General features: G+C 48.4%; 1 protein-coding gene across 1 annotated transcript in view; it reads right to left on the reverse strand.

Moving 5' to 3' along the window:
• Positions 1–280: 280 nt before the first annotated feature.
• The window catches only part of LOC119449087 (uncharacterized), a 62,000-nt gene continuing 49,051 nt past the window's right edge, over positions 281–13,229 (reverse strand). The window contains exons 6-9 of the mRNA XM_037712277.2: positions 12,828–13,162; positions 8,458–8,699; positions 1,239–1,433; positions 281–708 (exon numbers count right to left, since the gene is read on the reverse strand). Of these exons, the coding sequence (XP_037568205.2) occupies positions 439–708; positions 1,239–1,433; positions 8,458–8,699; positions 12,828–13,162 (1,042 nt within the window). The 3' untranslated portion in view covers positions 281–438. The remainder of the gene's footprint in view (positions 709–1,238; positions 1,434–8,457; positions 8,700–12,827; positions 13,163–13,229) is intronic.

A 13,229-nucleotide genomic window follows, 5' to 3' on the forward strand; every position in this document is an offset into this window, starting at 1 on the left:
CGCCCTGATGGTTGCCACATGGCCCCCGTCACGCGTTAAAGGTATTCCATACCGCTATTACTGCTTTAGAAATATCCGGAGCTACTGATAAATTATACGCATTTTAAAACCCTTAATACCGTTTTACAAGTGGCCATCTTGTATATGACCCAAAGTAATGACGATTTTCGTTTTCAGGTCAACCGCAGCACACCTGTTGTTGCTGTTTGCTGCAAATAAATTCAAGTTCAAATTATTTAGAGCGTAAATTACGACACGCACCATCATAACATTTCTTTCTTTATTTTCTGTCAAGTAAAACTGTCGGCGACAAAGAAGCTCAACAAGTAAGAGCTTCCCCCTTTCCGGCAATACGAGACACTTGTTTTCCCCTAGTACGCTGTTCCGCGTGTAACCCACGTTGGATTGGAGACGCAAGCTGAGCAATGGATTGTGGGACTATTTCTGGCTCCTCGTAGAAAGAAATGACGCAGCTGCTTTGACGACGCCCGCCGTTATTTCTTCAGGGGTCAACGTTTCGGCCGGGCCCTCCGTTCTTGTATCCACCACGTCGCCGATCCTGAGGAAAGAGCGTATGCGCCGAAGCACATCGTCGCCGAGTTGACCAAGCTGAAGCTGCTCGGCGTTCAGGTCCTGGGCGCTGCTTATTGTCTCTGATTTGTTGCCGACCACCTTCTCCTGCCTTACGATGCCGACAAGACGCCAGAACTGCGTCGACACGTAAAGAACATGGTTATAAAGCGCATTCCTAGTCGCGTTGTGGGCTCGCTTGAGTGCTTCACGGTTCTTTCAACTCTATTCGATAAAAACGTTCTACACAAGCGCTCTGCCCCAGATTTCATCTCGCAGTCGGGACTTCATGCTTTTTTTGTAAGTATTCTAGCTGTGGCATGGTAAGCTGACGCAATTAAAGAACCGACGCCAGTAACACGAATTATAGGATGCACTAACATTGATTGAAGTTTGGTAAGCTATGTGTTATTTTGCTCGATATAACACAAAATTATGTTTATCAAGAGCAATACAATCACAAACTCATGGCTGCAAAGGTGGTCAGCAATAAGGACCACTAAGTAGGCACTAACATCTACAGCCTTGTCAGAAGTCGATGCCTTCGTCGGTCGCCTGACCAGCGCTATTGGGTGGGGTAGGCTACAAAGCATTCGCTGATATTACAAACAAACTCTACCAAGCAGTGCCCACTGCCGAGTGGATTTATCAGTTTACACGGCACGTACTTCGTGGCAAATTCGTTGAACACTTTCCCTGATTCTCTTCTTGGCCTCATCTTGACTCAGGGAACCAGTGCGCTGCACAATGTCCGCTAGAAGTGGGTGCCAGTGGACGAGCTCAAAGGCAATGGCTGCACGTCTCAGCTCGCTTCCAAGGACAAACGCAGCGGCGTTGTGCAGCAGGCCAGAGTTCCTCCGGATCTGCGATTAACAACGGAATTTTAGTGAACTGAGTAGTGAACATAATAGTGCGGCATAGCAGATTAACAACACAATTATCGCGTACAACTTAAGAAATCTGAAACCTAGTTATAGTTTAATCGTGCGGCCTATCCATTTTCTTTGCATCGCCAAACGAGGGAGGACATACGAACACAGCTATGACGTGTGTTGCCGGAAAGGCATCAGTGCTAGTGCTAGTTTTCTTTTTTTTTTCGAAAAGGGGGGAGGGCAGTGAAAGGAGCTTAACAGAATTATAGCCTTAGCTCATTCCTGCTTTCAGGACACATATAGCTTCTTGAGGAAACTTGGAAATTGTTCGAGCACAAGCACAGCACATAAATACTCGTACAAGACGGTAACGAACTCTGAGAACCAGAATGAAGATGACTGTAATAATTTCTGGTAACTCTTGATCAACTACGGATGATGCAGGTGAATACCTACGGCATAAATATTCGCTATAGTGTGCAATATAGACGTGTATTTTTTTTACAATTGGCTGATTTGTTGCTAAATAAATTCACATTAAAGAAAACAATATCACTCAAGGAAAAGGCATTGCCGAGCTGGCTAACCAAAGCCTCAGTGATAGCAGCTGCTGCTACAGCTCGCTCGCTGCGGCGGCAAACAAGTGATTCGCTATTAGCAGCATTAATGCTGAGTGATGCAATTGCATGTGGCCACAATTTGCCATCCGACGAATTGCAAATACAGAAGGTGCAGGCTGTTGTACATTCTGAGAGACAAAACGAACTAACCCCAGATTACAACAAGCCCATGCCAGCGCTGGTCGCTTCACCAAAATGAAAACGGGGACAGCGGTTCAGTTTTTCCGTGAAGCTCCAATTTCCATCATATTTTTAAAAAGGGAGCAAGTTTTGCAGTAAGATGCTGAAACCACACCATTATTTCTAGAGGTCCTACGGAGGTGGGGTACACTGATGTCATCGAGACACCCGTTCGTCATATAGAGCCTCAGAGAAGTCTAAAAAAAAGAATGATTAATCTGTTTGTGTATACATTCCGCTTGGCCCTGAAACAACCCGAGGGATGAGCATGGGGAGCACGTCACAGTGGAAACCATGTCAGAAAGGCCTCCTGATACCGTCATCTTTCGTCTGCAGGAAATTTTGTATACACTGCACCTTTTCTTTCTTATACAAGCAGAATTCTTCAAGACTGCTTTAAAAAACCCTTCTGCGTGGTTCACTTGGGGAGCCAGTGCCAGATGCAGTAGACGTAAAAAATTTACTGTAGCTTGTATGTGTGACTCAACATACCTAGACCGTCTAGCTATGAAGTGGACTATTCGCAATAATTGGTGGGTCTGCTGTCCCACAGCATGTGTTATTTGGCAGAAAGTTAGCCAGCAAAAATTGAAAACACTGAACTATTAGGAGCGAAGCTCCTTATAGCGGCACCCGTTCCGTCCCCGTCGTCGTAGTAGTAGTGTGTAACCAGTAGTGTGTAACCAGTCTGAGAAAAATGAGAAAAAAAATTCCGAAGTTATGTCCGTAGCGCGGAATCGAACCAGGGACCCCTCGCTTCCGAGCGCGCGGCGTTAGCCGACTACGCCACGAAGCGGACATGGACGCACGCACCACGATGGCAATAAATACCCAACATTAACGAAAGGCCGCGTTTCTAGCGCGTTTCTAACGCGCTTGTGCTAGCGCGTTACGGCCCCTGTAAGAAGCTGGTGTAAGACGCTGTGGCCTCTCCGCCTTACCTTCAACGCGTTTCGAACGCGCTGCCCAAAGCGGTGGCAAGTCAAGTTCAAGTCGAGGAGCGTTTATGAATGCGGGGGGTATACTCTCTCAGCAGTCATGTGATGGCGTCGGATAACGGGGTGCACGTTCCGGCATGTGTAAATGGCTGCGTAAGACGCTGTGGCCGCTCCCCCTTACTAGAGAGTACTGCACGTTTCTAACGTGTTTGTGCTAGCGTCCCCTTAAGCGGGAGATCCGATGATTCCCTCCGGAGCTTCGCCCACTCATCATCATTCACCCCGTGGATATGCCGTGATTTCTTTCTTATTTAGCAGCTTACTTTTGAAGAATGCAGCACTGTATTTTATATGGGTAAATTCCATCTGTGGAGATAGAGGACCAACGAAGCAGTACTATGGTGGGAATTATGTATTTGCAATTATGACTATTAAGATGTGATGGTGTAATTGGTTATTTGAAATAATAAAGAATGAGAAATATATATTGTTACGCCGTGGTCACTGCCAGTGAAAACTGAGGGAAGCGAGGGAAGGAGAAAGAAAAAGACGACGTTGCTCCTACGATTGACTCCGGCCAGCATAGCCCAAGGAGCTACATCTTTGTGTCTCAATCAGTAAACACTCCCTTAACCCTCTCCCGAGGCCGTAACAGATTGGTGGAGGTGCTGGGTAATACGAACCCAACGACGGAAGCTCTACTCCCTGGTCTTCGCCGCAGCCGCCGCCTTGCCGGACTTCCGCCTTCGCCGATCGAGATGATGTCCCAACTCCCGACCTCTGATGCATCGGGGGCAACTCCTACGGCTCCTACGGGTCCCTGGCCGTACTACCGAGTGCCGCCAAACTTTGGCGGGACCTCAGGGGAGGACGTTGACGAGTGGCTCAAGAACTATAAGCGGGTGAGCAGAAGCAATGGCTGGGACTCGGCAGCGCAGCTTAGCCATGTTGTATTTGCACTGACAAACACTGCTCTCATGTGGTATGAAAACCACGAGGACATGTTCACCACTTGGGATCGTTTTGTTGAAGAAGTACAGAAGTGCTTCGGCAATTCTAATGCGAAGAAGAAGCGAGCGGAGCAGACATTGGCTCAGAGGGCGCAGCTCCCAGGGGAGACATGTACCACATATATCGAAGAAATTTTGAAGCTGTGCAAGATAGTGGATCCTAGGATGACTGAAGAGGACAAGGTTGGACACGTTCTGAAGGGGATAGCCGAAGACGTATATAATTTCTTGATTGGCAAGGATAACCTGAACTCCGTGTCTGATGTGATGCAGCACTGTCGCACATTTGAAACGCTGAAGATGCGACGGATAGCTCCGAAATTTGGCCGTCTGTCAAACGTGCCAACAGTGGCTAGTGTCGACAGTATGTCGCCTAATGACCTCTCGTCGACAATACGCCAGATTGTACGGGAAGAATTGCTTCGATGTCAGCAAGTCTCTCATTGCCCCAGCGGCTTTCAGGACGGCTATGCAAGAGAGACCGCACACGCGCGAACGCCAGCCGCTCCGGCCCGATGGCAGCCATCAGTTAATGTAGCAGACGTCGATGAATGCCAAGGTACACTGTGGTCACTTGAGTGCTCCGATCGAACACCCTCCAATTACGAACGGCGTTTTCGCTCACCTCGTTTCACTCAACGAACGTCGGCTGATTACCGTCCCCATGAAGAGCGATACTGCTACCCAATGCCTTCTGACAGGACTGGTCACTCCGAGCTGCCACGGGTGTCTCGACCTCCACCAATCTGTTACGCGTAACAGATTGGTGGAGGTAAGGGCTGCGGTTTCACAATACCGCCACTGCTGCGCAGGTTTCTGATTTTATGCTTCATGCAATCATACTCCGACACGGGCCACCTCGCGTGATAATAAGTGACCGTGGTCGCCAATTTATTGCCGATGTTGTGGAGGAATTGCTGCGTTCGTGTGCCTCCAAGTTCCGACACTCAACAGCTTATCATCCACAAACTAATGGCCTCACCGAGCGCACAAACCGAACGTTGATCAACATGTTATCAATGTACGTTGCTTCGGACCACAAGAATTGGGATGAAGTACTACCGTTCGTGACGTACGCTTTCAACTCTGCGAAACACGAAACGACCGGTTTCAGCCCTTTCTTCCTTCTTTACGCGCGCCAACCTCGTCATACGCTGGACACTATCTTTCCTTTTGTGGTCCATGACGATTTGTCTATCGCAGAGACATTGTGTCGTGCAGAAGAGGCTCGTCGACTTGCGCGCTTACGTACATTGGCCGCGCAAGACCACTCTAAAATACGCTACGACAGTCAACACCAGCATGTTACCTACGTTCCCGGTGACCTCGTGTGGCTGTGGACTCCAATACGCCGACGTGGCTTGAGCCAAAAGCTACTTGCAGACTATGCCGGGCCGTACGTTATCCTCGATCGTCTAAGCGAAGTGAACTACACAATTGCACGTCTCACTTCAAATGGCCGTCGTTCATGCAAGACTGAGGTGACGCATGTCGCCCGCTTGAAGCCGTTCACACGAAGGAAGCATGAGTGACTCGCCCGGGGGGCTTCGTCTGGGAGCGGAGGAATGTTACGCCGTGGTCACTGCCAGTGAAAAGTGAGGGAAGCGAGGGAAGGAGAAAGAAGAAGACGACGTTGCTCCTACGATTGACTCCGGCCAGCATAGCCCAAGGAGCTACATCTTTGTGTCTCAATCAGTAAACACTCCCTTAACCCTCTCCCGAGGCCGTAACAATATAATCCGGTGGTTTTCATTTATCACATCAACCATGGCCTTATGGTCGTTAGGTACACCGCCATAGGGTGTACGGCAAAGGTTGGCACGTTCTTCATAAACACGTCACCAACGCCGCGCGCGTTCGGTGCGAACGCGGGCAAAACGGCGCCGCCGTCGACAAAAGTTCTGCGCGTTTCTGGTGCTGCTACATGTCCAAGTTTATACAGCTCCACAGAATTTTTGAGAATGACAGCCTATAAACGAATGTCATGAAACAAAACAGCGGCAGCGCATGCCTTTTATGTTAAATCTTCTCAGACTGATTGAGTCGCCAGTTCCCCTTGCGCCCGGTCGCAAGATACGCATTTGGTGCCGAAGCTAAACGTCGCCTCCCCTCCCTCCCTCCCGTCCCCCCACGGCCTTTCGCGCGACGGAAGAAGTCGCGTTTGCTCGCCACCATGCGTTCGCTTCCCGTGAAAGCGCGCGTCCCTCGCGCGCTTTCAGTCGCACATACAACATACGGCCAATGAGAGTTTTTTTGTACACGCGGACACGACCATTGGAGACTGCGCCCTTAACACATTCGCTGTAAAAGATGTTGAAAACGACTGGTAACTGATTAATGTAGAGCTGTACCGTTTGGTCCTAATAATAGCGAAATGGGAAATGGTCGCCATGGGAGCGGCCCAAACCTCCTTTTCCCTTCTGCTCACGATGGTAGCGATGGTAATTTAGGGCACTGGCTCCTTTCCCAAGCGTATCACCCTCAAGAAAGCCAAACGCCAGGCCGGGGTACACTTGTGCCCATTTGAACCAGTGGGTGCCCGGCCGCGGTGGGAATTGAACCCACAACCTCCCACAGCCGAGGGGGGCGCTCTACAACTAAGCCACAGCTGTAGCGCCTTAGGGCTAAGTGGGGTAATAATTGAATAATGAAATATATAAAGAAATAAAGAACATGCCTACTCGACAGCACTCAAGGAGCACGTCCCAGAGGGTGGAAACGACTGTTATCCCTGTGGGGAAGTAATGGAGGTTCTGAGGTCGTGCGAGGAGCACTTCAAAGAAACTACGACTTGAACAGAGAAGCTGTTCCATTCAGTCTCCCGTCAATGCTGTTAGTAAATATTTGAGCATGACATTATGGTGAGACATCAGAGCATGGGACGAGCACGGAGAAACTGTTCGCAGGCTTCTCATTACTAGCTATGCCAGACAGAGACGAAGTGTGCACCCGCGTCAACTTGAAGGCAAATGTATCAGCAGCTACGGGAGTAAGACTTGCGACGGGGTGAACATGGAATGAACAGAGTGCTTTGCATTTCATTGCGTGTACATTTACTTCAAGTTTTGTTTTGATGTAGTTTCACTTTCCATAAAGGAATTGTGCGGATCGCTTTGAAAGCACTGCAGCCAATTTGAGCTTTAATACACACGTAAAGCAGCATGTTGAAAGCGGGCATCCGTGCATGACAAGTTAACTTTCTGCTTTGATTAAAACAACATTAAATCTGTTGTTACTTTATTATGGCTCGCAAATTTTGTTTTACAAATCCTCCAGACACATTTGGCAGTGATACAAAATTTGCGCATAAATTGGTTGATTCCGCTTTCAGAGGAAGTAGTAATCACATGAAATTGAAACGTGTATTTTAGAGAAGCAGTGGCAGCTTTGTGGCAGATTCATAAATATAAGTCCATAATTGTACGGTCTTTTTTATGAATTACTGTTTCGCTCGAAGGGCGAAGCAATGGCAGCTACATAGCAAACACGCTAGGCCTGTGGCGCTGCTCAGCGTAAACACCGCGTGCTACCAGGCGTCATGGGTATATTCAATGTGACAGTGAGCACGTATGTAGCGAAACTGCGTCGTTAGAACTCCGGCGGCATCGCGCGCGCACATGCTCAAAGGTGAGCAGACGCGCGAATGAGCAACCGCGGCGCCACCGAGCGGTGACGATTGTCGGCGATCACATTCAAAAAAGTGCCAGGAACGCACTACCATCTATATAACCCTTCCGCGTCCATGCTGCTGGACATTTTTTAAGCGAAGCTTTCTATGTCTCACTGATTCGTCCGTGAGCGCCGAAATCGCGCTGCAGGATACACTGCAGGAAAGCCAACTTAAACAATGGCAGTATCTGCGCATCTTCGCACACAATAGAACAATGGCTGCTCATATGTAAAATAATTAACTTTATCGCAAACTAAGCGTCCATTTAGTAGTTTTGAGCGTTAATTAAAGGGAAGGCACTGTTTTCGCGTGGTTTTCTTTAGGTCAGGTCTGCTAATTTTATGTGTTGACCACTTCGCGGCAATTTTAATACTGTCTCCCGCAGTCAGCAGTAAGCCCATGCTTCCGGTACAGAAAAAGAAAGACCGGCTTTCACTTTCTTTCTTTTGTAATACCTTGCTATTGTTTGTTGCCTCCAGGCACGCGCATTGCTCAAATAAACGTTATTGCAAATTACAGAAATGCTATGTTTACAGAAAGCGCTAAGCGTGGTTGATGGAAAGCTGACGTCGCTAACTTGTCTTGTCAAGTGCTCACCGTGCGGGCAATGAAGTACCATGCTGGCATGTGCGCCCAATAGCTATCCACATGGATGCACGTGAGCGCGTAGTTCTCATCCAGCGATGCAGCCAGCGTCAAAAGCAGCGTTGTGGTTCCCGGAGGGTCCATCCTTGTGCCGTACCTGCTGGCCTCCAAGCGAATAGACAGGGTGTGCAGTCGTCGGTTGCCACTCAACCAGCGGCCCAACGCGGCCGTGTCTCTGTCGTCCAAGGCGAAGTCTGCGCAGAAGCATTGTCACTGGAGCACTTGCGCATCCCCTAACTTGCGTGCAAGGAATTTACGAGAAAGGGCTGCGTTGACTTTTAAGCAAGCTCGAGCTCACCAGTTTTGTACTTCGAGCCTCCTGAGAGATATTCAATACTTAAAAAAACAAAAATCTGACGGTTGAGCGCGTCGGTAGGGGTTCAATTTAGAGAAGGTGCTTCGGAAAAAAGGAAAAAAAGAAAGACAGAATTTTGTCTTGTTTTTTTTTTCTGGTGCCTATTCCGAAATGTTTCAGTACTTGAAATCTTGTGAATCTTTTTAAATTTCAGGTGACAATCCTGCACTGCGACGCTGACACTGAGAAATTCGGGAAAATTTCTGGGGAGAATGACTATTCTGTGCAAATGCTAAATTGTACTACGAAGGCTAACACCTTTAATTGTACTGAAGCTACCAGTGCCGATTTTCTGATGTATACACACTATCGAGCTCCTATTATCTCTCTAGCTGTTGCTGAACGACCTCACGCTAGTATCCTACGCGTACTATATATATATATATATAAACCAAGGCGCGCAAGACTTGTCTGTCATCCGATGTTTTGTGGTATTCCCGCAAGAGCAGTTATTTGTTGCCTCCGTAATGCTCTGAATCTATCGGGTGTTCTCTTTGCATACGGTGGGACGTACCAGAAGACATATTTGTGTTATTTCTCCCGCTGAGAAAAATTACGCGTCTCACTTAAAGCGAACATATTGTTACAAATGCACAGTACTGATCCTTCGTTCTTTTATTTCGATAGGAATTATATGGAAACTCCAGGCGCATTTCTGCCATCGGCGTCACCGTCGCCATGAGGTTCCGTATAAAGTCCAAGGGCGATAAAATCGTCACCGCGCGCAGTATGCTGTATGTACGACTGAAAGCGTGCGAGGGTGAACCGGCGATCATGGCTCAATCTCGCGCACGCAAAGGAGGGAAGCGGGAAGAAAGCGCGCCGTCTTCCGGCTCCGGGAAGAGGGTAGGGAGGGGGAAGGGTGTTCCACTCCAGCCGGCCCTGGAGTCACTCTATCTTGAAAGCCATCCGCGACGGGGACACAGTCCGCCGTGCGCTTTGTTTTCGCGGCCAAGTTTGCGTTGATGCCAGACGCAGCACGAAGGATAATTCGCTCGCAGCTGCCACGCTTCCTTACTCCAGCGTTTTGACAGCGAGTTTCCGCGGTCATAGAGTGAGATGAGTTCATGTTTGCTTGTGCGCGCATGAAACCATGCTTGTTCATTTAGTTAGTATTCCTTTGTTTACAAGTTTATACGGTCGATAAAACTACTATCCTTACTTCGTACAGCTTACTTCATCCACTAATTTTCTACCGCAATCGATGCCTCGCCTTTCGGCCGAAACTGCGACTTTTTTATGGGTTTGATTTGTTTTACTATAGCTATTAAGATTGTTGGATACTATGACAAATACGCGTATATTAAAAGTTTTAGCTAATATAAAGTTACCGCTGAAAAGCCGTATCTACTGTTTAGTTGCCAATCTTGTTTTAACGTAGAAATTTGTTATAGTCGAGAGTTCGAGAAAAACCTGAATGCCGGTGGACAATAATATTTTGAATGTAGAACTAACGCGCGCCAAAGTAAAGCAATAATAAAATAAACTGACCTCTTAGGTTCCCTATAGGTCTCCGCTTATTAACGAATCCTCGTAATGGTGGAAGGTTCGTGCTTTTCAGAAATGTTCGCCTACAATCAAACGGAAACTCCGCTGGTGAGGGAGATTTTAAAATAAACGGGCACTAGCGCATGCTGTGTCCTGGGAGTTACATAATGTCTAAAAATCTGAAAATGCTAAATTGATAACTAAATACTATGTGTCTCACAAAACAAAGTAAACGTTTAAAAAATACGCGTTAGTACAACATAGACGAATGCGACAATTGCACATTCGTTGGAGTCGTTTGAAATTATGCAGAGACTTTCAGTTCAGCACAAACTAATTATGTAATTTTAACAGCGAGGCTGTTTGAGCCAGCCGTAATTTGTGGCGCGTGCCAAGGAAACTGCAGCGCCGTAGCCATGACAACCCAGAGGAGAAAGAGGAGACCGCGTGCATGCGCACGTGGTCTCCTCCTCGCCAGCTCTCTCCCGCTCTCCCGTTTCGCGGTAGCGGCCCGAGTGCTCATCGCGGCGCTGCACAGGAGAGAGAATGAGGCGCGCGCGCTCCGCCATTTTCATACCGCGGAACTACCGTGGCGCCCCCAGCGGAGTATGCAGCTGTAGCACCACCTGTCGTGCGCGCCGCTCCGGATTCCTAGAGGACAGAAAGGGTGGGGAGCGTAGGAGAGGAGAGAGAGGGGGAGGGGACGCGCATGCGCTGTGGGACGCCGCGGGAGGGAGGGACAAAGCCCCCGCCATAAGCTGCTTCGCATCTAAAAAAAAACAAGGCGAAAAGTGGCACTAGGCTACGCAAAGCTCAAGAGACAGCGAAGCTGGCTAATTGATGTCGAGCGGCTAGCCTCCAACGCGTTCGTTGGCGAGCAGCAGCGTTCTTGGCACTGTGGCAACCTTGGTTAGCCTGCCTGCGTTTGTGGAATGCCAGGAGTGTTGTCGCTCGTAGGCGCCGATGCGTCCAGCGCTAGTCATGCGAAATGTTGCGAAAGGGAAGGTTACTCCGAAAATGATCGCCCGAGAATACCTTCCTATGTGCGTAGTTAAGTTAAACCAAGTGAAGACCTAGCAGCAACCAAGTTAATACCTAGCAGTAGCAGCCAGTAAGTTTCGTTGTGCCTAAGCTTTGCGTGACCGAGTGCATACTTGCCCGTTTCCGTTTCCTTTTTATAATATTCCTTTCAGCACATAAATCCAGTTCATAAATCCTAAATGAAGTCACGACGTGCTTGCGCACACATGTTGCAAGGGTCACATTGTATTTCTGAAGAAGCGCAAATGCTCTTTTTAAAAATCAGTGACAGGCAGGCACGCTAGCGAGCTCTTTGTGTAAATAGATATCCGCCGCGGTCCCAAGTGATAAGCAATACATGGGCCATCAAAATCTGTCGGAACACGCTTATCGGCTTTTATGACGGTTATGCGGTCTTGGTTCATTGAAAACACACTTGACAGTGCTCTAATCCAGGCGTACAAAAGTGTCGTGAAGCTTTTGCGTATTTCAACGTTCCGTATGTCATTCCAAGAATTCCGTATGATTTCCGCGTAATTCAGAATTTATGTGGATTTCATACAAATTCCGCGAAATTTTCATAATTGCATGGATAACACACAATATTACAGGAATGCGTATGAAACGTTTCAATAGGATTTCTTAATTCCTGGAAGGGGCCGTGGCTCTCTACATTCATACAAGTAATCTCTTTAAACTAAAACAGCAACTCAAAACGTGCCGCAAGAAAGAAGGAACGCCTAAATGATCCCAGGTACCAAGAGTGTATCGCAAATTACACGCTTTTATACGCCAAAAAAAAATACCAGTGTGGAGCGTTTAGTTTGTCAAAAAAGATTGTCGAAAAGATCGAAATGAAGTTAGTGCGTGCGCGGCTGTGTGTGTGTGTTTGTTGAAGTAGGGCAGCAGATACGCAGGGAAGTTCTAACCTAGAAGCCTTTCCCTAATTCCAGTTCCGGTATGCGCATTCATGTGCCTACAATGCACAAAATTGGCACGCGTATGTCATTATATGAGACAGACTATATAAACCCTGCAGGCAATGGAGCCAAGGAAAGTATAGAGGAAATAAGCTGTGGTTGAAAATTAATGAAGGGTAAATGAAAGTGGACGAACGATAGCTTGTCGCCCCTGGAGACCGAACCCACAACCTTCGCATTACGCGTGCGATCACCTACCAATTGTGCTACGGCGATGGTCATCATCAATCTGTCCATTAACCTGGGTATTTACGTGTACTACTATGTGTTAGCCGGCGACACACAAAGCCACGACCGGCGGATGTGGAACACCGTTTTTTTTTTTGCCCGCAGGCACCGCGCAACACGTGAACTTAGGAAAGCAGCAACGTGGCTAATAAACCCTCATATTCTATCCAATGGCGTCAAGGCTTCTAAATTCGAGACCGTCGCTAAACCTACCGTCGAGCTGGTTCTCAAGAATGTGTAGCGAAACCTACTGTCGAGATGGAGTTCCTCGATGCTGCTGTTCTGGACGAGGCCCTCGACAATGGCATGTTCAAGGCGGTCCCAGCAGGGCATGGTGACGCTGAGCATTCGCAGGCTTCGTGTCGAGGCCAGGTAGGCAGCCAGGAGTCGCGCGAGCTCAGGCGTCACGCCTCCCTGGAGATCCAGCGAGAGCGCCACCGCGCGGTCTGCGCAGTTCTCAGTCAGCGCCAAGCACAAGTCGACGCTGCTGCTGTGCAAGAAGCCGAGCGGACGCAGCGCTCTTTCGGCCACCAGCTCCTTCCACGTGTCCACGAGGGGCTGCATGTGCTCTACGCGAGGCTCGCACCTGCGTCCATGTTCATCAGCGCCAAATTGTAACGATGGCGGACTCTCAGAAAGCTACAGCTGCACTT

The sequence above is a fragment of the Dermacentor silvarum genome, chromosome 4 (genome assembly GCF_013339745.2).
Source record: "Dermacentor silvarum isolate Dsil-2018 chromosome 4, BIME_Dsil_1.4, whole genome shotgun sequence".
In the NCBI taxonomy this organism is placed as follows: domain Eukaryota; kingdom Metazoa; phylum Arthropoda; class Arachnida; order Ixodida; family Ixodidae; genus Dermacentor; species Dermacentor silvarum.